Source organism: Ovis canadensis, chromosome 9, assembly GCF_042477335.2.
Source record: "Ovis canadensis isolate MfBH-ARS-UI-01 breed Bighorn chromosome 9, ARS-UI_OviCan_v2, whole genome shotgun sequence".
Taxonomy (NCBI): Eukaryota; Metazoa; Chordata; class Mammalia; order Artiodactyla; family Bovidae; genus Ovis; species Ovis canadensis.
The window spans coordinates 84,129,144-84,155,292 of record NC_091253.1 but is presented as its reverse complement, the minus strand read 5'-3'; the positions used below and the strand labels follow the sequence as shown (position 1 = coordinate 84,155,292).

The 26,149-nt window shown below is 40.8% G+C and overlaps 1 protein-coding gene across 2 annotated transcripts in view; it reads left to right on the top strand.

Moving 5' to 3' along the window:
• Positions 1-9,537, top strand: part of FZD6 (frizzled class receptor 6) — a 38,189-nt gene extending 28,652 nt beyond the window's left edge. For both annotated transcript variants that reach the window (XM_069600417.1, XM_069600416.1), the window contains exons 4-7: positions 171-1,188; positions 3,561-3,709; positions 5,115-5,549; positions 6,702-9,537. In XM_069600417.1, the coding sequence (XP_069456518.1) occupies positions 171-1,188; positions 3,561-3,709; positions 5,115-5,549; positions 6,702-6,870 (1,771 nt within the window). In that variant the 3' untranslated portion in view covers positions 6,871-9,537. The remainder of the gene's footprint in view (positions 1-170; positions 1,189-3,560; positions 3,710-5,114; positions 5,550-6,701) is intronic.
• Positions 9,538-26,149: the final 16,612 nt, after the last annotated feature.

The following is a 26,149-nucleotide window of genomic DNA, read 5'->3' as shown; positions in this document are numbered from 1 at the left end:
TCAGGGAACTAAGATTCCACATGCTGTGTGCCTGGGCCAAAAGATTTTAAAATGATAATAAAAGAATTTTAAAATGAATGCATAAGGAACATTTTATAGTTGTGAAGTATAGCATTAAAATAGTAACACAAAAATGTTGGCTTCTTTTATTTTTTGTTAAATCTTTACAGATTACAGTACTGTGATGAGTCTGTTCCTGCAACTTTTAACCCACATACAGAGCTTCTTGATCCTCAGAAGAAATCAGAACAAATCCGAAGAGACATTGGATTTTGGTGTCCAAGGCATCTGAAGACTTCTGGGGGACAAGGCTATAAGTTTCTGGGAATTGACCAATGTGCACCTCCATGCCCCAACATGTATTTTAAAAGTGATGAGCTAGAGTTTGCAAAAAGTTTTATTGGAATAGTTTCAATATTTTGTCTCTGTGCAACTCTTTTCACATTCCTTACTTTTTTAATTGATGTTAGAAGATTCAGATACCCAGAGCGACCTATTATATATTACTCTGTCTGTTACAGCATTGTATCTCTTATGTACTTTATCGGATTCTTGCTAGGCAACAGCACAGCATGCAATAAGGCAGACGAGAAACTGGAACTTGGTGACACGGTGGTTCTAGGCTCTCAAAATAAGGCTTGCACCATTTTGTTCATGTTTTTGTATTTTTTCACCATGGCTGGCACTGTGTGGTGGGTGATGCTTACCATTACTTGGTTCTTAGCTGCTGGCAGAAAATGGAGTTGTGAGGCCATTGAACAAAAAGCAGTGTGGTTTCATGCTGTTGCATGGGGAATACCAGGTTTTCTCACCATTATGCTTCTTGCCATGAACAAAGTTGAAGGAGACAACATTAGTGGCGTCTGCTTTGTCGGCCTTTATGACCTGGATGCTTCTCGCTACTTCGTCCTCTTGCCACTGTGCCTTTGTGTGTTTGTCGGGCTCTCTCTCCTCTTAGCTGGCATTATTTCCTTAAATCACGTTCGACAAGTTATACAACATGATGGCCGGAACCAAGAGAAACTGAAGAAGTTTATGATTCGAATTGGAGTCTTCAGTGGCCTGTATCTTGTGCCATTAGTAACTCTTCTGGGATGCTACGTCTACGAGCAAGTAAACAGGATTACCTGGGAGATAACTTGGGTCTCTGACCACTGTCGTCAGTACCATATCCCATGTCCTTATCAGGTAAAAGCTATCATTTGTATTATTTCGCTATTTAATTTTAACATGGCATTCCCTGGAAATATCTTTGAATTCATCATGAAGCTAAAATTAGATTTCAGGTGAGAAAATCCAATAGAGGGAAATGTTCCCTAGGCATCATTTGAAACGGGGATGAGTGTCTTAAGAGTTGTTTCCTCAAGTTTTTGCTTCAGTTACACTGATAGTAAAGTGCCTCCTTTAGCTGTTCTTTTAAAAATTAAGTTAGATTGCAAAGGCAGAGGAATGGGGATGAAGAATAGAGTCAGGAGAACAGGCTCTTATTGTATGGAGAAGAAAAGTAACTTTTGCTGCATTGGGAGTAGCTTTTAATTCTTTAGTTAGTTGAGAAAACCCTTATTTGGGTTTATAATATTATATATATCATTTTATATTTTACTCATATATACTTTTAAAAACAATTTTTGCCTAAACTATCCTGTCATTTCTTATGACAAAAAGCACAATTAAAACATGATTTATGTGTTTCTGATACTTCTGATTAAAGTTGTGATTTTAAGATTTAAAAGTATCTGAAAATAGAAAATCTCTTAGAGCATTTTAGTTGAGTTTTTAAAATAGAAGCTTTGTGCTTTGTTTTTAATCGATGTTATAAATTTTTCTTGAATATATATATATGGTACTGACTAATGTTGCTTGTGAGTGCTATATCATCACAGTGTATTAGATTAAGCAGTGTATGGACTGAATTATTTTATGTAGTAATTTATATTCTAGAAAGTTACTGCACTGTAACAGTGAGACCTATTTTACATACTGATATGTGGGGATAATGGTTTTACCTGCCTTACAGCCTGTCCATAGACTGTTATCCATCATCTGTTTTTACTATATAATCAATAAGGAAGTACTCTTAAAGTGATCCTGTCATATTTTGTCCTAGATTGCTCATATTTTTGGCAAACTGGGGCAGGGGGAAGGCAACCATTACATACTGCTAAAAAGTGTAAGATATATGATGTTTTAAGATTATATTTCATGTAAAGAAAAAGTGTATTAGCAGATAAAGTGAAAAAATTTTAATCTTATAATGGAGAAGGACTTTATGATATAAAATTCATGAAAGAAAAGATTGCTAAATCTGACTAAGGAAAATTTTTTTTTCAGATTCTGCATGGCAAAAAAACCCACCATAATCAAAGTCAGGAGACCAACTGGGAAATTTTATTCACACTTCACATCATAATTAAAGAGCTAATTTCCTTACTTATAAAGGGTTCTTATAGATCAATAAGAAAAAAATTAACAATCTGGTATAAAAATGACAAAAGGATATGTCAAGAGGTCACAAAAAAGAAAAAGAAAACAAGCTATTCTTAACATAAGAAAAATACAAATTAAAATTATAATAAAATCATATTTCTGCTTATGACATGGCAAATGTGGTTTTATAACCACCGTATTGATGAAACTTTGGGAGAATACACATTCTAGACTTTGCTGCTCAATTAGTTTAACCTTCTGTGGAAAGAATTTTTATAATATCTGTTATTTAAGATGCACGTACTCTTTGATCCTGTCCTTCTGGGACTTTATCAATAGATCTGCTGACAGATGTGAGATATTACAGACATACAAAGTAGTCACTGTAACATTATTTGCAATAGCAATAGGAAATAACCTGAACATCTATTAGTAGGGGTAGTTGAATAAATTATAGTTCATTCACACAATGGAGCAGCCTTTAAAAAGAATGAAGTGTTCTATTTACACTAATATAGAATGGTCTCCAAGAAATATTAGTACGTGTAAAAAGAAAGATATAATGCATAATGTATAGTATTTTTATATTATATAACATTCTAAAAATATTTGAAAGTTTATGCTTGAAAGAAAAGTATGATTTAATTTTTATAAAATTTCCACATGTTTTTCATTTTACTGATGCTTACTTTGTTCTCACCTAGTTTTTATAACCATCAATAGTACCTAAAGACTCTGAAATAGTATGCTGTTAAAAATGAGTTTAAATGTATTTTTTTTTATAGATTATAGTTAAGGAAAATAGGTAAATATTGAGAGGCACATATTTTGGGAATTATAAGAGGCTGCTATACTTACAGGAAAAAGAATGCCAGATATCAAGCCAAGGATGTAAAGACATCCTTCCTAAATATATTTAATGTGTTATTCCCTTTCTGCTTATATATTTTGATAAAAGTTCTTTGATCAGAACTTCTATGAGGAATGTATTACACTTTTATCACTATTCATTATGCCATATCAAACATTTCATAAGACCAACTGATTTATACTTTTGTTCAAGTTTTACATTAACTGTATAGATTTCTCTTTACTTTAAATTTATCACTGAAATTCTTCTTATTTATTTGTAGGCAAATACAGAAACTCGACCAGAATTGGCTTTATTTATGATAAAATATCTGATGACATTAATTGTTGGCATCTCTGCTGTCTTCTGGGTTGGAAGCAAAAAGACATGCACAGAATGGGCTGGATTTTTTAAACGAAATCGCAAGAAAGAGTAAGCATCTATTGAATTATGTGACATTGTTTTAAGATAAATAGACCAAATACCAAGGAACTATTCCAATCATCACTGTACCAGAGTTTCATTATATTGACTGTTTTTTCAAAGTCTTTTGAAAGTCTTAAAGTCTTTTTTCATGGAGAGAGATGCTTTATTTTAGTATTTGCTACAGTAGTCTTTGACATATACTATTCTATTGAAATATAAATACAAAGTTTGTAAAATGTATATTTTCTTTCCATGGCTTATAATATATCCAGTATTATTACTGCTATCATTGAATTCATTGTTTTGGGTTCAGCATTGTAAATAATTTTATCCTTTTTTATCAATGATAAAAGATGAAATGGGTCAAATATCAATATATATTAAGCAATATAGAATATGATTCAAATGTGGTATACGATCATTACCTTTACATTTTATTACACATAGTACTGACTTAACACGTCACTTATTTGCCTTATTTAAGATGGTAAAAATTTCAACTTATGGAATATTCTTTAACAACATAGTAGACTTACATTTATGAATAAATAGTTAATTTTATTATTTATATATGTTATAAATTGTGTACTATCAATGTAATACAGAGTTTTTTAACTGTTTCCAGTTGGTTTGATTAGTGAACATTTTTGTGGTAAAAATTTTAGAACCTTTTTACAAATTAATTTTTGAAGCCTGAAGAATTCATTTAACTGGACTTTAATTTCTTTGAATGATTATTATATCTCTATCCCTGGTGGCTCAGACGGTAAAGACTCCACCTGCAATGCGGGAGACCTGGATTGGATCCCTGGGTCAGGAAGATCCCCTGCAGGAGGGCATGGCAAGCCACTTCAGTATTCTTGCCTGGAAAATTCCATGAACAGAGGAGCCTGGCAGGCTACCGTACATGGAGTCAGACACAACGGAGTGACTAAGCACATCCCATATTTATATGCCCACACTAACTTCCGAATAACTTGCTATAACTTGAATATTAGAAAGAAAGCAATTGTATTTAAGCAAAGACCATTAATTATATTCTATATTCTCTCTCTCTGGTTTACTTTCATATTTTATATCTTTGTTTATGATACACATACAGATAATCCCCTATTTTATGCCAGTTTGAGTTTTTTTGCCCTCATCTTTTGATTTTGCGTATTTAATTTCCTTCTGCTATTTATGGTGACAAAAGCCACCGACAGTGTATGCACAAAAGATTTCACTTCATGGCAATCTACTGATATCTCAAAGTATTTATAATCCTAGATTTTTATATATAATGTAAATCATATAGACTCTAACTTGAATGAATAAGGATTTTTGGCACAAGATGTATGATATGCTTTACGGTTTCTATTATAACACTTAACCTTTATCCAGTACACTCTCTCCTTGAATTTTCTTACAGTCCAATCAGTGAAAGCCGAAGAGTATTACAGGAGTCATGTGAGTTTTTCTTAAAGCACAATTCTAAAGTTAAACACAAAAAGAAGCACTACAAGCCAAGTTCACATAAACTGAAGGTCATTTCCAAATCCATGGGAACCAGCACAGGGGTGACGGCAAATCATGGTACTTCTGCGGTAGCAATCACTAACCATGACTACTTAGGACAAGAAACTCTGACAGAAATACAGACTTCACCAGAAACATCAGTGAGAGAGGTGAGAGGGGATGGGGCGAGCACCCCCAAATTAAGAGAACGGAACTGTGAGGAGCCTGCCTCCCCAGCAGCACCCAGCTCCAAACTCTGCGGGGAACAGACGAACAGGAAAGGCCAAGGCCGGGCAGGCCACGTGAATGACAAGAGCAGTGTGTCTGAAAGTGCGCGGAGTGAAGGAAGGTGAGCTTGGACTTGCTTCTCTTAAATCATATGACTATTTCAAACACTGCCTTACACATTTTCCATTAAAGGATAACATTTTCATTTCCAGCCTATAGCTGGAAAGAATGCATTCTTTGAGATGACAGGTCTATACATTTTTAGTCCAAGTCAGTTTGGGATTAAAAAGTGTGGATTCTGCCTATAAATGCTCTTTTATAGTTTAATTCTTAGTATTGGGAAGAGCCTTTTATGTATATTGTTCAAATAGAAAAGTAATGTTCATTTCTATGGTAATTGTTAAGAGTTGCTTGTGAATTTAGGGAAATGTTTGATTCATGTAAAATACAAGCTATTAGGTTTCAATTGCCCACTCCAGTGTTCTTGCCTGGAGAATCCCAGGGATGGGGGAGCCTAGTAGGCTGCCATCTATGGGGTTGCACAGAGTTGGACACGACTGAAGTGACTTAGCAGTAGCAGCAGCCCTACATTATAATACTTTCTAAAAGGTATTTGTCATTTTATATGAGTTTGATTATAAAATGTTTTTATTTTCTGAACGTGAAAGGATATTGACATTACTTTCAATGAATTTTTCCAAATGATCATAAGTGATCCAAACGCAGGTAAGTATTGAATTAGCCAAAATATTGACAGCTGACTACTTTAAGGTCTCAAGGCTGTCTTACCTTATCCTCCCAAACTAGACCAAATGTACCTCCAACAGCTTTTGCATACTAGATTATGTATTATTAGATGAATGCCTTTATTGTCCCCTAGATTTGTAAACTCCTCAAAGGTGAAGCTGAGGTCATACTCATCTTTGTGCTCCCAGCCTCTTACACAGGGTCTAATCCATGGGGGGAGAATCAACAAAAGGTTTGCTAAACTAAGGGCAGGAATCCTGTCTTATTCCCCATGAGATACCATGCTTAGCCTGTACAGGGGTGATGCTTGATGAAGTTTCTGAAGTTAGCAAAAATTGTTTTTGAAAATAAATCATTTGTACTTTGAGGTGTTAAGAGTATACATAAAGAGTTAATTATTTTCTGATAAAAGTGGTTACTGACTAGGAGTAAAACTCATGGAAAGAGAAATAGCAGTTGTAAGGACATCCAGCATCGCGTCTGTGCTTTGGTGTGTATGTACATCAGCTTTTGTTGTTGTACCTAGGGTAACCCCAAAGAGTGATGTCCCCGAAAGTGGCCCAGTGCAGAGCAACAGCGTGCAGGCGTCCAGTTCTCCAGAGCCAGGCAGCCTCAAAGGCTCAACATCACTGCTTGTTCATTCGGCTTCAGGAGCTGGAAAAGAGCAGGGCACTGGCGGTCATTCAGATACTTGAAAACCAGGCCATCGTGTTACTGAGAAGGGGATTCCTGCTACACTGGAGGTGCCAGTACACTGTCTTACAAGAATCACTGTTACAGTTTGCTTTTGCACTTAAAGCTACATCGCCTCTTGTTACACTGAAAACAATAGATTCTGAGACTATGATTCATTTCACACAGAGGTTAATGGCAGCAATATACCCCCCCAAACGGGAATGTGCAGGTTAATAATATTTTTCAAGTTGTGTGGGAGGAGAGACTGTTAGAGGAATCTTCATTTTCGATTTATGAAGATTCTTCTGTGTCAAAAGTGTTTTAAGTTGTACTATGCTGTTTCACTTTTCTAGTATAAAGTCAAGATTTTTCTTTGCTGAAGTATTTAAAACTTATCTTCATATCATTTTTATATATTTGAAAATGAATTTTTATGTTTTGAACTTTTTTTAGAAATCTTAAGTCTATTCAGATATTTTTATTATGTTATTCCAACAGCTGATTTTAGCACTATTTTGGTAGCTTTTACATTGAATTTCTAAGAAAATAAGTTCTTTTGTAGTATGAAAAGTAGTTGATACACTGAAATTCATTTATCATGGAAATTCACCTTTAAAAACCTATTTACCTTATCATCTTCAATGTGTGAATTTTATGAAGTCTAGTTGTTTTAGGAATTTCACAGATCTATTATGCAACTGAAATAAGGTGCTTACTGAGTGTCCAATGTTGATATTATGCTGCTGACTGATCCTTCTGATTTTTTAAAATGAAATTTTCTGAAGGATTAGTAGATGAATTGTTACTCTTTTATAAATTAAGCCAAGTGCAAGGTGAATTATTACTGTTTTATAAATTAAGCCAAGTGCAATTGATTTCCTTTTTTAATGTATCATGACTACCCAAGATTGTGTTTGTATGACCATTTACAATTGCTTATACATTTAACTTTTGTTTTTTTAACATTTTGAATACTACAGACTTTTTGCATTTTTGCAGTATCTTTCTCAGACATAATGTAGAATTCATCTGTGCAGCTAAATAGGATTTTGCTGAATATTCAAACATGTGCTAGCAGTATTAGTGCCAAACAAATGGAAAATATATATATATACAGTCCTGATAAACAGAATAAAATATATTTCATGTAACATACTTTGAAATATTAAAGAATTTTCTTAATTTTGTTTTCAATGAATATCTTTCCCTGAACGAAACTTTGTTATACTTTTGGTTTTTTCTCTTATTTAACATTCTGTTAAAGTGTAAAAAGAAAATCATCATGTACTGTATGAAAAATGTAAATATTAACTTTTCCACATTTTTTAACTTTGTATACAAAAATTTTGTGTGATCTTTTCAATAATAAAATGGTCTTTGCATATGAGATTATAGAGTAATCTATGGTTATGCACAGTGTTCCTGGCCCAAGAAGTGATATCGTTTTTCAGATTGGTGGTTCCATGACTAACAAGCCAGAATAGGCTCTTTTTTACCTGGAGAATCAAAAGACAGTCAAGGCTTGTGTTATTTCTTCTTTGTCACAGTATCTTCTCAAAGTATATTTCCTGTTCAGTCACTGAGTCACATCCCACTCTTTGCAATCCCATGGACTACAGCATGCCAGGCTTCCCTGTCCTCCACCATCTCCTGGAGTTTGCTCAACTTCATGTCTACTGAGTCGGTGATGTATAGTGTAATTATCGGAGAAGGCAATGGCACCCCACTCCAGTACTCTTGCCTGGAAACTCCCATGGACGGAGGAGCCTGGTAGGCTGCAGTCCAGTGGTCACTAAGAGTTGGACACGACCGAGCAACTTCACTTTCACTTTTCACTTTCGTGCATTGGAGAGGAAATGGCACCCCACTCCAGTGTTCTTGCCTGGAGAATCCCAGGGACGGGAGAGCCTGGTGGGCTGCCATCTATGGGGTCACACAGAGTTGGACACGACTGAAGTGACAGCAGCAGCAGCAGTATAATTATAGAATTGTTTTTGTCATAACTTTTTAAAGCCAACTGTAGACCTGAGATGTGGGATAAAGCAAAGGGAACCCAGGACACTACTTTCACTCCTGACAATGAGAAATAAAACAAGATCATCCTGAAAACATTAGAAAAACTTAATAAGATCATGTGAAATTGCCAGGTTAAGATTTGGTAGAAGAGAAATTCACACTGCCAAGCCCAACATTTGGAGTTGTTTTTTTTGCCTAGGAAGCATTTGACAATTCAGAAACCTGGCTGAGACATTGAATGGTGCCGTTATCAGCCTCAAACTCTGGAGGACGAGGACAAGGAGAACGGAGTCAGAATTGTGACCTCAAAGGGATGCATCCTAGGGTAGGATGAACTATAAGGAAAGCAACTCTGCTTTGTTATCTGGGTGGACTAGAAAAGTCTCTAACCCTGGAATTAGAATAAGGTGGTTTTGGATAACTGTGACCATCAGGCACCAGGCAGAAGCAAATGAAAATTTTCTCTGGAGGAAGAAAATGTCATTTTACCTACTCTGTGGATATTTTTTCAAATACAATGTCCATCATATACTCAGACACAGATATGCAAAAACAATACACAAACAAGAATTGGTACAAGCATCAGACAAGAGAAAAATATTGAGAGATACTCCTAAATTGCCAGGCATAGGTTCATTAAACTAGTATAATTTAAAAAGAAAAGAAAATAAAGAAAACAATAATGAGATACCACTGCACACCTATTAGAATGGTTAAAATCCAAGAAATTGACATCAATTCCTGCTGAGGATGCTCTCATTTCTTGCTGATGGGATGCAAAATGGTGCAGGCACTTTAAAAACATGTGGGCACTTTCTCACACAGCTAAATGTGGTCTTACCATATGATCCAGCAATCGCACTCCTAGGTGTTTAACTGATTTATAAAGATACACTACCCTTGACATGCAGTATAAAACCCTCCACTCTTTCAGTCTCATCAGAACATAGTGACTTCCTCCCTTGACACACACTACCTCCACCAGGTGAAAGTCGGTATCAGCAGTGATAAGTCATACTGAGAGTACGTACCCTTCGTATGATGTGCTGAAAACGGCACTTGACCTCTGTGACCTTCCTCCCCCAAATTTCTAACTTCACTCTAGGCATGACTTCTCCAGTCACACAAATCTAGGCAGATGGAGTTTTTACAAAATACCTGACCAGTAGTACTCCTCAAAACTCTCAAGGTCATCAAAAACAGTCTGAAAAACAGTCACGGCCAAGAAGAGCTAAGGAGACATGATGTAATGTAGTATCCTAGAAAAGAAAAGCTACATTAGATAAAAACTAACAAAATCCGAATAAAGCATGGGCTTGAGTCATTTCAGTTCAGTGGAATGCTCATTAATTATATATGCAATAAGTTCCTCCCCTCTGCTGGCTCTCTGTCAATGGCATTCCTTTTCATCAGTTGCTGGACACTGTAGATGGATGCTCCAATTTTCTTGTTTTTCCTCTCCTTTTGTTCATGTCTGAGTTTTTGTTCTCTAAGAAACATTTGAAGTGTTTCTCTAAGAAAACATTTCGAGCTTATCTTCTAAATTCCTGTTGAATTTTTATCTTGGCTATCATTTTTTAATTTCACAGAGCATTTTGTAGTACCTTCCTGTTTTCATGACTCTTTTTGAAATTATGTATGCAATTTTTGAAATTATGTACACAATCTTCCTACATTGGGAGATATATAATTTGCTTTTTAAAGGTCATAGAAAATATATTAATGTAGAATTTTTATTTTGTAACAGATATTAAGGTCCTTTAGGCCCTCATAATTTTCTAGTTGATTTTTCCTGGATTTTCTAGGTAAGTAAGCTTCTTGTAACAAATAATGATAATTTCATTTCTCACCTTTTAACTAACTTGATCTTGAAGCCAGTAATCATTAATAGTGAATAGTAGCAGGTATTCTTGTTTATTTTAATAAAAATGCCTATAGATAACAATGCTGGCATTTGATAAAAGGTAGGTATTTTTACTTGGGTTTCTCTTACCTTGGGAGTGGGGTATTTCTTCACGGCTGCTCCGGCAAAGTGCAGCTGCTGCTCCTTACTTTGGATGAGGGGTATCTCCTCACTACCGCCCTTCCTGACCTTCAACGTGGGATAGCTCAAGGTAAGAGAAACCCAAGTAAGATGGTAGATGTTGTAAGAGGGCATCAGAGGGCGGACACACTGAAACCATACTCACATAAAACTAGTCAATCTAATCACATAAGGACCACAGCCTTGTCTAACTCAGTGAAACTAAGCCATGCCCGTGGGGCAACCCAAGACGGGCAGGTCATGGTGAGGAGGTCTGACAGAATGTGGTCCACTGGAGAAGGGAATGGCAAACCACTTCAGTATTCTTGCCTTGAGAACCCCATGAACAGTATGAAAAGGCAAAATGATAGGATACTGAAAGAGGAACTCCCCAGGTCAGTAGGTGCCCAATATGCTACTGGAGATCAGTGGAGAAATAACTCCAGAAAGAATGGAGGGATGGAACCAAAGCAAAAACAATACCCAGTTGTGGATGTGACTGGTGATAGAAGCAAGATCCGATGCTGTAAAGAGCAATATTGCATAGGCACCTGGAATGTTAGGTCCATGAATCAAGGCAAATTGAAAGTGGCCAAACAAGAGATGGCAAGGGTGAATGTCGACATTCTAGGAACGAGCAAACTAAAATGGACTGGAATGGGTGAATTTAACTCAGATGACCATTATATCTACTACTGTGGGCAGGAATCCCTTAGAAGAAATGGAGTAGCCATCATGGTCAACAAAAGAGTACAAAATGCAGTACTTGGATGCAATCTCAAAAACGACAGAATGATCTCTGTTCATCTCCAAGGCAAACCATTCAATATCACGGTAATCCAAGTCTGTGCCCCAACCAGTAACACTGAAGAAGTTGAAGTTGAACGGTTCTATGAAGACCTACAAGACCTTTTAGAACTAACAACCAAAAAAGATGTCCTTTTCATTATAGGGGACTGGAATGAAAAAGTAGGAAGTCAAGAAACACCTGGAGTAACAGGCAAACTTGGCCTTGGAATACGGAATGAAACAGGCCAAAAGCTAATAGACTTTTGCCAAGAAAATGCGCTGGTCATAGCAAACACCCTCTTCCAACAACACAAGAGAAGACTGTACACATGGACATCACCAGATGGTCAACACCGAAATCAGATTGATTATATTCTTTGCACCCAAAGATGGAGAAGCTCTATACAGTCAACAAAAACAAGACCAGAAGCTGACTGTGGCTCAGATCATGAACTCCTTATTACCAACTTCAGACTAAAATTCAATAAAGTAAGGAAAACCACTAGACCATTCAGGTATGACCTAAATCAAATCCCTTATGATTATACAGTGGAAGTGAGAAATAAATTTAAGGGCCTAGATCTGATAGAAGGAGTGCCTGATGAACTATGGATGGAGGTACGTGACATTGTACAGGAGACAGGGATCAAGACCATCCGCATGGAAAAGAAATGCAAAAAAGCAAAATGGCTGTCTGGGGAGGCCTTACAAAAAGCTGTGAAAAGAAGAGAAGCGAAAAGCAAAGGAGAAAAAGGAAAGATATAAGCATCTGAATACTTTCCTGGTGGCTCAGACGGTAAAGCATTTGTCTACAATGTGGGAGACCCAGGTTTGATCTCTGGGTTGGGAAGATCCCCTGGAGAAGGAAATGGCAATCCACTCCAGTACTATTGCCTGGAAAATCCCATGGACAGAGGACCCTGGTGGGCTATGGTCCATGGGGTCGCAAAGAGTTGGACACGACTGAGCGACTTTGCTTCGAAGCATCTGAATGCAGAGTCCCAAAGAATAGCAAGAATGGATAAGAAAGCCTTCTTCAGCAATCAGTGCAAAGAAATAGAGGAAAAGAACAGAATGGGAAAGACTAGAGATCTCTTTAAGAAAATTAGAGATACCAAGGGAACATTTCACGCAAAGATGGGCTCAATAAAGGAAAGAAATGGTATGGACCTAACAGAAGCAGAAGATATTAAGAAGAGGTGGCAAGAATACACAGAAGAACTGTACAAAAAAGATCTTCACGACCCAGATAATCACGATGGTGTGATCACTCATCTAGAACCCGACATCCTGGAATGTGAAGTCAAGTGGGCCTTAGAAAGCATCACTACGAACAAAGCTAGTGGAGGTGATGGAATTCCAGTGGAACTGTTTCAAATCCTGAAAGATGATGCTGTGAAAGTGCTGCACTCAATATGCCAACAAATTTGGAAAACTCAGCAGCGGCCACAAGACTGGAAAAGGTCAGTCTTCATTCCAATCCCGAAGAAAGGCAATGCCAAAGAATGCTCAAACTACCGCACAATTGCACTCATCTCACATGCTAGTAAAGTAATGCTCAAAATTCTCCAAGCCAGGCTTCAGCAATATGTGAACCGTGAACTTCCTGATGTTCAAGCTGGTTTCAGAAAAGGCAGAGGAACCAGAGACCAAATTGCCAACATCCGCTGGATCATGGAAAAAGCGAGAGAGTTCCAGAAAAACATCTATTTCTGCTTTATTGACTATGCCAAAGCCTTTGACTGTGTGGATCACAATAAACTGTGGAAAATTCTTCAAGAGATGGGGATACCAGACCACCTGACAAGCCTCTTGAGAAATATGTATGCAGGTCAGGAAGCAACAGTTAGAACTGGACATGGAACAACAGACCGGTTCCAAATAGGAAAAGGAGTACGTCAAGGCTGTATATTGTCACCCTGCTTATTTAACTTCTATGCAAAGTACATCATGAGAAACGCTGGGCTGGAAGAAACACAAGCTGGAATCAAGATTGCTGGGAGAAATATCAAGAACCTCAGATATGCAGATGACACCACCCTTATGGCAGAAAGTGAAGAGGAACTAAAAAGCCTCTTGATGAAAGTGAAAGAGGAGAGTGAAAAAGTTGGCTTAAAGCTCAACATTCAGAAAACGAAGATCATGGCACCTGGTCCCATCACTTCATGGGAAATAGATGGGGAAACAGTGGAAACAGTATCAGACTTTATTTTTTTGGGCTCCAAAACCACTGCAGATGGTGACTGCAGCCATGAAATTAAAAGACGCCTACTCCTTGGAAGAAAAGTTATGACCAACCTAGATAGCATATTCAAAAGCAGAGACATTACTTTGCCGACTAAGGTCCATCTAGTCAAGGCTATGGTTTTTCCAGTAGTCATGTATGGATGTGAGAGTTGGACTGTGAAGAAGGCAGAGCGCCGAAGAATTGATGCTTTTGAACTGTGGTGTTGGAGAAGACTCTTGAGAGTCCCTTGGACTGCAAGGAGATCCAACCAGTCCATTCTGAAGGAGATCAGCCCTGGGATTTCTTTGGAAGGAATGATGCTGAAGCTGAAACTCCAGTACTTTGGCCACCTCATGCGAAGAATTGACTCATTGGAAAAGACTCTGATGCTGGGAGGGATTGGGGGCAGGAGGAGAAGGAGACGACAGAGGATGAAATGGCTGGATGGCATCACTGACTTGATGAACGTGAGTCTGAGTGAGCTCTGGGAGTTGGTGATGGAGAGGGAGGCCTGGTGTGCTGTGATTCATTGGGTCGCAAAATGTCGGACATGACTGAGCGACTGAACTGAACTGAACTGAGGTATTTTTAACAATAGAAATATCCTGTTCCATTTGACAATTTTTTTTTAATTGGCTGTAGGTGTTGAATTTTATCAAATGCGTTTTGCTATCAGTGTTGGTCATGGGGGCTAACTGCTGTCACAAACAATCCTCAAAATGTTAGTAGCTCATACATAGAAAGTAGGTAACAAATAAGGACCTACTGACAGCACAGGGAACTCTTACTCAATATTCTGTAATGGCCTATAAGGGAAAAGAATCTAAAAAGTGAGTGCTGAGTCACTTCAGTCATGTCCGACTCTTTGTGACCCTATGGACTATAGCCCGCCAGGCTCCTCTGCCCGTGGGAAGTGGATATATGTATAAATGATTCACTTGACTGTACACCTGAAACTAATACAACACTGTAAATCAACTATACTCCAATGATTTTTCTTTGAAATTGAGTATTCTAAAATCTGTTTCCACGCTTCCCTGGTCGCTCAGATGGTAAAGTGTCTGTCTGCAATGCAGGAGACCTGGGTTCGACTCCTGGGTTGGGAAGATCCCCTGGAGAAGGAGATGGCAACCCACTCCAGTATTCTTGCCTGGAGAATCCCATGAATGGAGGAGCCTGGTAGGCTACAGTCCATGTGGTCGCAAAGAATTGGAAAGACCGAGTGACTTCATTACTTCATTGCCACTCATAGGACAAATTCAGGTGTTCTTGAGGTAGCCTGCCAAGTGAGTCCTCAAGCTCCTGTCACTTCTGTGTGGTGACTCTGCTGTCTGTCAGGACTTCAGATTCTCCTCCAGATCTCTCTGCTCCCCGCCAGCAGGTGGAGGCAGAGAGAGAAAGAGCAACCACCTGCACACAGGAAAATATGGCTTGAGCGGGGAATTGGCTTGCTTCACTTTCAGCTACATTCCATTTGACAGAACTCAGGCACAGATCCATACCTAACTCCAAAGGAGGCTGGGAAATGTGGTCTAGGTATGCATCCGAGAGGGTGAAGGAACAGGCTCAATGAGCAGCTCAACAGCAATGTTTTAGTCCACAATTGTGATATCGTCAGCCCTTTTCCTAATATAAGATATCCTTTCATGCTTTGAATAACTCATTGATCTTAAACACTTTCTATATCCACCTATGTTCTAAATGATGTCTCAACCATGGGCATAATGTTTGTAATCAGTAAGCTTGAATTTTTTTAAGTATTCAGTTTTAATAACAAACTTTAAAACCATCTTCTTAAAAAAAATTAAAAATCATCTTCTTAATTCAAAAGAAAAAAGCAGTTTCTCTTTTTCCCAGGACCAGTGTCTCTGATGCAAAAAGAGCGTGCTGTTTCAGAGTCAGTGACATAAATTTTTTTTAATCTTTATTGAATTTGTTATAATTTTGCTTCTGTTTTATGTTTTGGATTTTTTGCCCGTGAGTCATGGGATCTTAGCTCCCCAACCCAGGGATCAAACCCACACCCCCTGCCTTGGAAGGTGAAGTCTTAACCATTGGACCACCAGGGCAGTCCCAGTGATGTTAATTTTTGTAAGAATTAACATGACCTTTTTCAACCAAGAAAGTTGACCTAAATTACATACTATATTTACATTTACAATAATGAAGTTGGCATGAGCCATGTGCAGCTAAATTCAACTGCAGTCAAGATATGATAAAGCAGCATTTATCACTATAAAAATCAGCCACAAATCCTCAACAGAACTTGGTGGAATGCCATCTTTCAAAAAGACAGTACCTTGTTGGGATCCATCGTAGCTATTCATAGTACTGAAGGAATCTTCCCTAGACTTTCCTCGAAAAAGTAGACCAAAAACAGCTTGTAATTGCCACCCATCATCAAAATCACAGTTTTAGTGCCTCTTTACTTCTCAGAAGCATACCACTGGTGGGTGTTTCCCACCAGTACTGCTGGAAAGTTTAAACATTGCCAAGGCAGTTAAATACCGGTACTCTCAGGAAATGAAAGATGTAATTTTTTAATAAATGCAGAAGCCCTGCTATTACTTTTCTGCCTGAATATTATCATCTTTAATACCTTACTGCTCACACATCAAAGACTTAAAATTCCAGATGCTAAAGGTTTTAACAGTGACCACTGGGACTTACCACATGCAGAAGAATCATATTTTCATTAACTCACAATGGCAATGAATCAACAAAGAGAAAAGAGGAGAAAAGATTAAAGGGCTAATAGAAAGAAAGATTCTTCAAAGTCCCTTGCACAGCAAGGAGATCAAACCAGTTCATCCTAAAGGAAAGCAACCCTGAAAATGCATTGGAAGAACTGATGCTAAAGCTGAAACTCCAATACTCTGGCCATCTGATGTGAAGAGCTGACTTATTGGGAAAGACCCTGAGGCTGGGAAAGATTGAGGGCAGGAGGAGAAGGGGGTGACAGAGGATGTGATGGTTGGATGGCATCACTGATTTCAATGGACATGAGTCTGAGTAAACTCCAGGAGATAGTGAAGGACAGGGGAGTCTGGCGTGCTGCAGTCTGTGGGGTTGCAGAGTCAGACATGAGTTAGAAACAGAACAACAATAAATGGCTCATACAGCTCAGCATCAGGAAAACAAAGAGCCCAATTAAAAAATGGGCAAAAGACTTAGACATTTCTCCAAAGAAGACATACAGAAGAGTAGATTTGAAACATACACACTACCATATTCAAAATAATTAGCCAGTGGGCATTTGCTGTATGACATAGGGAGCTCAAATCTGGTGCTCTGTGACAACATGGGGTGCAGTGGATGATGGAGTGGGAGGTGGGAGGGAAGTTCAGGAGGGAGAAAACATACGTATACCTACGGCTGATTCATGCTGATGTACGGCAGAAACCAACACAACATTGTAAAACAATTTTCCTCCCATTAAGATAAATCAAAAAGAAAAGATTAAAGGGCTAATCCCAAAGTTCAGAAGACACTGGGACCCAGAGCTAAACAGTAATGAAAATGGCATAGTAAGTTTGTCATGAACATAACCAGAGGAGCAGAAACCAACCCAAACAATATGAAAGAAAGATGATAAAAGAAAAGGAAGGCAGAGGAACTTCCCTGGCAGTCCAGTAGTTAGGTAAGACTTCGCCTTCCAATGCAGGGGGTTCGGGTTTTACCTGTGATCAGGGAACTAAGATCCCGTATGCCTTGGGCCAAAAAACCAAAACATAAGATGAAAATAATACTGTGACAAATTCAATAAAGGCATTAAAAATATCTTTTTAAAGAAGATACAAAAAGAAGGCAGAACTGGAACTGGTAAACACCAGTTAGAAATGAAAATAAAAGAAAAAGTAATTGCTAGATGAATACATTTAGCAGCCAAATCTGAGGTTTTTATTTTCCATCCCAAGAAGAAAAAAAGGGAAAATTAGGAAAATGTTCTAAGAATACACTTTCTATTTCTCCACCACAAAAGGAGGAGGTGAGAGGGGGATGAAGCTGAATTATTTTCTTGGGGGCCTATTCTAGGATCGAATTAGTTTCACTGTCAGGAAATGTATGAATCCGAATATATAGACACTCCAGACTTTATCTGGGAAAAGTCACCAACAAAGTACTAGCTCCCCTGGTGGTTCCAGTCTTTCTGAACAGCTGGTCCAGTGCCCGAATGAAAACTTTCGTAAAACAGGAAGGTCCAGAGCCTGTAAACCAAGCTGACCACTGGCAAAACCCCTTGCTGGCATTTTTAGCCTCTCAGCTGCCACCTCTGTCAGTGCAGAGTCCAAGTGAAAAAGAATAACATGCTGTGTTTCTAGAGCTGACCTTGTTGGCAGGCTGCGAGCAAATAAAAAGTACAGTAAAACAAAACAGGAGGACTGTGTTTCCTCGACTGACAGTCATCACTGCCTCTTTGTCACTGGTTCTGAGACTCCAGGTAGGGCTTTCCAGGCTGGCCTTGCAGACGCTGAAAAGTCCACAGGTTTTCTTTAGGAAAGCCAAGACCAGGAGAGGTGCGTGCAGCACATCCCAAACCGAGGAGTTACCAGTCAGGGTTCTCAGAGTCCTTAATCAATAGAAATGGCTAAAAGGCAAGAGGAGAAGTTCTGACAAGCCTTTATCAAGACACACCCTGCAGCACCAGCGAGGGGAAAGCAAGCAACAGGTGCTCCTGCTTGCTCCCTGAGTGGGGTGAGATTGGGGGTGGATCGGGTTGGCCCGAAGGAGTGTCTTGGGTGGTCTGGGTGGTGCTGTGTGCAGAGATCACAGTGTGGTCTTCTGCTTTTGCTCCCAACAGCTCAGATGCAGAAGCTGAGTTTTGACACTTTGTATTTTATTGTCCATTATTTGCCCCATCTGCGCATGCACCAGGCTTCCCTGGAGGCTCAGTGGTAAAGAATCTGCCTGCAATGCAAGAGACGTGGGTTTAATCCCTGGGTCGGGAAGATCCCTTGGAGAAGGAAATGGCAACCCACTCTGGTACTCTTGCCTGGAGAATCCCATGGACAGAGGAGCCTACAACTGACTGGGAGCGGCAGTCTATCCAGGTCCCAAGGAGCTGGACACAACCTAGCGACTGACCACCATGCGCATGCACGTGGTTGTTTGTAGTCCATTATAGCTTCTTCGTGGGTCTTCCCAGGTGGCTCAGTGGATAAAGAACCTGCCTGCAGTACAGGAGACACAGGAGATATGGGTTCGATTCCTAGGTGGGGAAGATCCCCTGGAGGAGGGCACAGCAACCCACTCCAGTATTCTTGCCTGAAGAATCACATGGACAGAGGAGCCTGGAGGGCTACAGCTCATGCGGGTGCAAAGAGTTGGGGACGACTGAAGTGACTGTGCACGCAGGCATAGCTTCCTCATAATCCATTGCTCGAGGAGACATTCCTTCTGGTGCAAGCATTGCAGCAAAGGGTCCCGGGTTTCAGCCTGTCTCAGGAGGGTACTTCAGGGACTGTTTAGGGTACCTCAGGGACTGTGGAGGCAGGGCCCAGCCTGACTACCCTGGACACCCTGAAGAGACTGATGATGAAGCAAGCTCCTGTCCTCTGATTCAGCAAGTATACAGCCTGGCGGAAGAGGCTGACTCTGCACAGGCAAGAGGTAAGAACATTTAAAGAATTAGCAGTTAGTTAGTTACAAGGCATGAAATCTAAATACATTGACATGGAAGTCTTCCAATATATTGCTCAACACACAAAAGCAAGTGGCAAAACTATACTTCCAGGATATCACCATGTATGTACACAACTGTCACCCCACAGGACAGTCTATACGTTTCCTCTTGTTGTGCTGACATGTATCTAAATGCATAAGGGTACCATGGATGTGAACAACCCTCATCTCACAGAATGAGGCTGTATGTTTTCTACAGGTACATAATCAGGGACTCTGGAAAATGTGATAATATTTTCTGTGGAGGGGGGTCAGCATCACAGGTGATGATCAAAGCAGACTTTAACCTGATCCATAATGTTTAAGGGCTTCCCAGGTGGTGCTAGTGGTAAAAAGCACCCACTTGCCAATGCAGGAGATGTGAGAGACCTGGGTTTGATCCCTTGGTTGGGAAGATTCCCCTTGGAGAAGGCAAAAGCAATCCACCCCAGTATTATTGCCTGGAGAATCCCATGGACAGAGGAGCCTGGGGGCTACGGTCCATAGGATCACAAGGATGTGACTGAAGTGACTTAGCAAGCATGTAATGTTTACATTTTTACAAGGAATACCTATTAATAGATCACCTGGTATAAGCATTAATTTTTTAATAGATCTACCAAGCATGTGCCTAGCTAATGGTGACACAGTGGGTCCAGCCACATCTGGCTGCAAGGGTCTTCGTGTCACTGATTTGCATGCCTGGGGGCAGGGGAGGGGCAGCCCACACCGCCGAGACCTGGAAAGGCCACCAGCTCATCTGGTTCAGACTCCGTTTGCTTCCTCCCTCCTGTGCTTCTCTGTGTCCCCGAAACAGTCTTCTCTTTGGCTGGCAATAAGTACAGGGGCTTTGAGAGCGTCCACGCCTCAGTCCTTTCTCTAGACCCTGCTTGCATCCCCACAAATAAAGCTTAGGCCTGCTGACTTGACCCAGCACTGGGAGACAGAGGATGTCCAAGGACCAGCCACCCAGGATGTGATACGGGAGACACGAGCAAAGGAGGAAAGGCTGCCATAGGCTGGATTCAGCTGAACGACCACAGTGGCAAATCCTTTCTCTCCACCTCCCCTCCGCCCCTCACCCCCGTACACAGACACCCTGCCTCAAGTGCCCCAGCAGAGGGTAGTTCCACATACCGTTTGTTTCTGTGTTCATGAATTTCAGGTTGAAAAGCGGGTCAATAGTGAAAGCTAAGTCTGGGATCTGAAGGTCCTGGCGAATCTGAGGTGTATGTGGCTTTCCGATGAAGGCAGACCCCTGCTTTTCTCTAGCGACTCTGCCCAGTGTGTTCACCCACCCCTTAGAGCCTGGCGTGCTGCAGTCCATGGGGTCGCAGAGTCAGATGTGATTTAGCGACTGAATAACGACAACACAGAGCCATGCAGTCGGCCCAGCCTCCTGAGGCAGAAAAGTGTTCTAAGCGGCCAAGCGAGGAAAAGGGCTAGGGAGAGGGCCGGAGGTGGCCACCTCCCCCACATCCCCCTAGGCTCTGTTGCCTCATGGAAGGGATCTGGAAATGTCCAAGAGCTCCTGGTAATAACAGCAGATAATATTCACTGTCCTGGGTGCTAGTGATATAATGAGAAAAAAAGAGACAAACCCCTGCTTCATATTCCAGGGGAGTGTAAGGCTATGCACAAGTAACCGAATAAACAAACAAGGTAAATTCAGACAGGGATAAGCTTTACACTAGAATATTAGTCAGTGGTGTTAATTGAAGCATCTTTTATAACAGAAGGCTTCCCTCATAGCTGAGTTGGTAAACAATCCGCCTGCCATGCAGGAGACCCCAGTTCGATTCCTGGAACGGCAAGATCCACTGGAGAAGGAAAAGGCTACCCACTCCAGTATTCCTGGGCTTCCCTTGTGGCTCAGCTGGTAAAGAATCCACCTGCAATGCAGGATACCTGGGTTTGATCCCTGGGTTGGGAAGATCCCCTGGAGCAGGGAAAGGCTACCCAAGCCAGTATTCTGGCCTGGAGAATTCCATGGACTGTATAGTCCATGGGGTTGCAAAGAGTTGGACATGACTGAGTGACTTTCACTTTCACTTCACTTATAACAGAAACTTAGGTGTCTACAAATATGCGACTGGTTATATAATTCATTCCATTCAATGGACTATGTGAAAATATAAAGAACAAAGTGGAACTCTAAATATTCATAGGAAAAGAAGTCCAGGAAATATCACAGGTGAAGAAAACAGATTATAGGAAATATGTGTGTGTATTTTCAACACCACTAAGCAACTAATTTAATTCTGACACCCTCTATTAGGAGATGGAAACAGGTTAGGGGTTCAGTCCCAGACGACTGCCTCCCACCTTCAGCTGCTAGTCAGAAGTCCAGGGGGTCACTTACAATGCACCAGCTATAGGTTGGAGGTTCCCCTGATCCCTCCTCTGGTTCAACTGATTTGCTGAAGTAGCTCAAGAACTCTGATAAACATTTACTTACATTTAAAATGTCCTCTGGAGAAGGAAACGGCAACCCACTCCAGTATTCTTGCCTGGGAAATCCCATGGACAGAGGAGCCTGGCAGGCTACAGTCCATGGGGTTGCAAAAGAGTTGGACATGAGTTAGCAACTAAACAATGATAATATTAATATAATAATTTATATTATCATAAAGGATTCAGATGAGTGGCCACAGGGAGCAATACTATATATAGAGTGAGGTATGTGGGAAGCGTGGTGAGGCTTCCAGACTCTCTGAGCAACCATTCTGCCAGCATCTGCCTGCATTCGCCAACCTGTAAGTTCTCCAAATCCCATCCTTTTGTGATTTTATGACAGCTTTAGAAAGTGAAGAGGAGCTAAAAAGCTCTTGATGAAAGTGAAAGAGGAGAGTGAAAAAGTTGGCTTAAAGCTCAACATTCAGAAAACGAAGATCATGGCATCAGGTCCCATCACTTCATGGGAAATAGACGGGGAAACAGTAGAAACAGTGTCAGACTTTATTTTGGGGAGCTCCAAAATCACTGCAGATGGTGACTGCAGTCATGAAATTAAAAGATGCTTACTCCTTGGAAGGAAAGTTATGACCAACCTAGATAGCATATTCAAAAGCAGAGGCATTACTTTGCCGACTAAGTTCCATCTAGTCAAGGCTATGGTTTTTCCTGTGGTCATGTATGGATGCGAGAGTGGGACTGTGAAGAAGGCTGAGCACCGAAGAATTGATGCTTTTGAACTGTGGTGTTGGAGAAGACTCTTGAGAGTGCCTTGGACTGCAAGGAGATCCAACCAATTCATTCTGAAGGAGATCAGCCCTGGGATTTCTTTGGAAGGAATGATGCTAAAGCTGAAACTCCAGTACTTTGGCCACCTCATGAGAAGAGTTGACTCATTGGAAAAGACTCTGATGCTGGGAGGGATAGAGGGCAGGAGGAGAAGGGGACGACTGAGGATGAGATGGCTGGATGGCATCACGGACTCGATGGACATGAGTCTAAGTGAACTCCGGGAGTTGGTGATGAACAGGGAGGCCTGGCGTGCTGCAATTCATGGTGTCGCAAAGAGTCGGACACGACTGAGCAACTGAACTGAACTGAACTTACTATGTAGTCAGGACTGATTAAATCACTGGTCACTGTTGTTTGATTCAACCTCCAGCCGCTCCCCGCTCCTCCAGTGGAGGTCAGGGGATGAGACTAAAACACCCAGCCTGCTGATTTTGTGGTTGGTTCCCTTGGCAACCAGCCCCTACACTTAGGTATTTTCTAAAAGTCCCCTCTTTAGCATAAACTCAGATGTGGTTGAAAGGAGTTTGTTATGAACATTAAGACACCTTTATTGCTCTTATCAGTTTGGGAAATCCTAGGGCTTTAGGGGTTCTGGGTCTGAAATGGGGACAAAGACCAAATATACACTTCTTAGTAAAAGTCACAATATCATATGTGTTTACAATTATCCTATTTAGCTTATATTCACATCTGTCATGTGTGTTTAATGACTAATAGAACTAGGGCAACAGGTGGACACCCCTGAGGGAAAGTGTCTCTGACGACTTAGCCAGGTCACAAAAGTTTCCACACTTACTGGCTCCCAGCGGCACCAGGGCTGAAGGTTGAAGTCTCCAGGGTGGGGCTGGCTGTGCGAGGCTGCTGGCTGGTAGGGCGGCCCCAGGGAAATGCCCCACCTTTGGCTCCCTGATTCCTCCCTCCACTGGGGAGCAACCTTTTCCTCCGTTCCACACCTAGACTGAGCATCTTGAGGTCACCACTGTACCTCTGTCCATCTCACACATGTGGCCCCCACCCTGTACATACCCAAGCTACCCACCACAGGGCAAGGACCAGGCCAGAGCCAGGATGAGGTCTCCAAGGCAATTGGGATGGCAAACCATCCCTCACCACCCAGATACCAGCAGTTGTTGCCTTGTGGTTGCAGGAAAAAAAAAAAATTAAAGGAGTGAGATTTTGGTGAGGGTTAATAACAGGGAAACTTTGACTTTCTGCTTCAGACACTGTATTGTCTAATTTCAAAATGAGCATATGCTATCTCCCACCCACCTGCAAGATTGGTGAAGGGGCACTCCAGTTGGTTAGAAACAATAGCCAGTTTTGGTAACTTATATTACCCGTTTAACTACTTTGGCATTTCAGGTAAATAAAAGTATATTGTATTTTAAGATATACATGAATACAAAAATAAGCAGCTTTATAAATTTCATTATCTTCAATATTATTCTAGCACTTTCCAAATTGCTATTGCTATTGCTAAGTCACTTCAGTCGTGTCCGACTCTGTGTGACCCCATAGACAGCAGCCCACCAGGCTCCCTTGTCCCCGGGATCCTCTACTCACCATATATATATATGTTTTTTCCAGTTTTGTAAAAGACACAATATGCTTGTTTCTACATGCATAAAAATTCCCAATAGTGTATAAATTTTAATGCATTCCATGTGTAATATTACTGTATAAAATATACAGTTGGTTGGTTTTACTTCCTACTGTAACTTGTTTTAGAACTTGACTTGAGTGATCCATGTCTCTGGATAGAGATTATTAGAAATAATTGGCATGTTTTAGTCCTATCCTGAATTCAAAATTAAATATTTCAAGATGGCTTTGGTCAGCCAAGCCTGATGGCTGGTATGCAGACATGAGCAAATCACTAAGAAAAACAATTAAAACCCTGACTTTGGATATTCAGCTTGGAGACCAGAGTATCTGTTGAATGTATTAACCATGACTCATAACCACATGAGTTAAATATATTGAGGAATTAAATGTTTAGCTCATAGTTCGGCTTGTGCTGAGGTCTAGAATTACTGTAACGCCAACAGAAAATTGGAATTGAAATAGATACACTGGACTTGACTCTTGACTTCCAGGCCAAGAGTTTGCTAATAATGCACCCTGTTGGGCTGACCCTCGAGGGGAGCCTCCCTGTCTCCCTCTGCCTTCTGTTCCCCAGGATTCTGTCAGGCAGGAGGGGGGAAATTTCTTTGCAGCAGCCCATGGTATAACTTGGATTCTTGCTCCTCATGCAAAGTCCAAAAACCTCAGAACAAAAGGAGCCCTGGTGACAAATTATAAGGAGAGGGAAATCTCTTTTTCACCGTGTTAGGGAATCGCCTGGAGTCCCCCAGGGTGTGCGTCTGGGCCCCCTTCGCTGGTGGAGGCAGCTCACTGGCACACTCGTCTGCTGGCACACTGTCATCTGCTCTCAGCACATTCCTGGCCTTGGGGGTCATCCCTCTGCAGTGGCAACACCCCAGAGTTCACCCTAGGGCCAAATCCTGCTCTCTGGAAAAGCGCCGATACACTCATTATTGTTGTTTAGTCACTAAGTCGTCTCTGACTCTGCGACCCCGTGGACTGTAGCCCACCTGGCTCCTCTGTCTGTGGGATTCTCCGGGCAAGAATACTGGAGTGGGTTGCCATTTCCTTCTCCAGGGGATCTTCCTGACCCAGGGCTCAAACCCAGGTCTCCTGCATTGCAGGCAGATTCTTTACAGCTGAGCCACCAGGGAAGCCCCATACTCATTCAGCCTAAATTATAAATGTTGATGAGGAGTAATCTCTGATAAATGGATAAACAAACCATGCAATTTTGCTCAGTGATAAAAAGAAGCAAACTACTGATTTTGTAATAATAGGTGGATCTCAAAAATATGCTCAGCAAAGGCAGCCAGAGCCACGAGCACACAAAGAGCACGCTGTCTGAAGGGGGCGAGTATGAGGCTAGGCCTGCTAAGGTGTCAAGTGTTGCAATACAGGCATTTCTAGCATCTCCCTGCAGACGTGTGGGGTGTGCCCTCTACGCAGGCTTTATCCAAAGTTCAGAGGAAAAGGGAAGAGTCATCTTTAACATCCTGTTTTACATAGCTGTAGGCTTCCCTGGTGGCTTAGATGGTAAAGAATCCGCCTGCAATGCAGGAGACCTGGGTTCAATTCCTGGGTCAGGAAGATCCCCTGGACAAGAGAATGGCAATCCACTCCCATATTCTTGCCTGGGAAATCCCGTGGACAGAGGAGCCGGGTAGGCTACAGTCCATCAGGTTGCAAAGAGTAGGACACGACTTAGTGACTAAATCACAACTACATACGTACTTGCATCTTCAACCAGAAG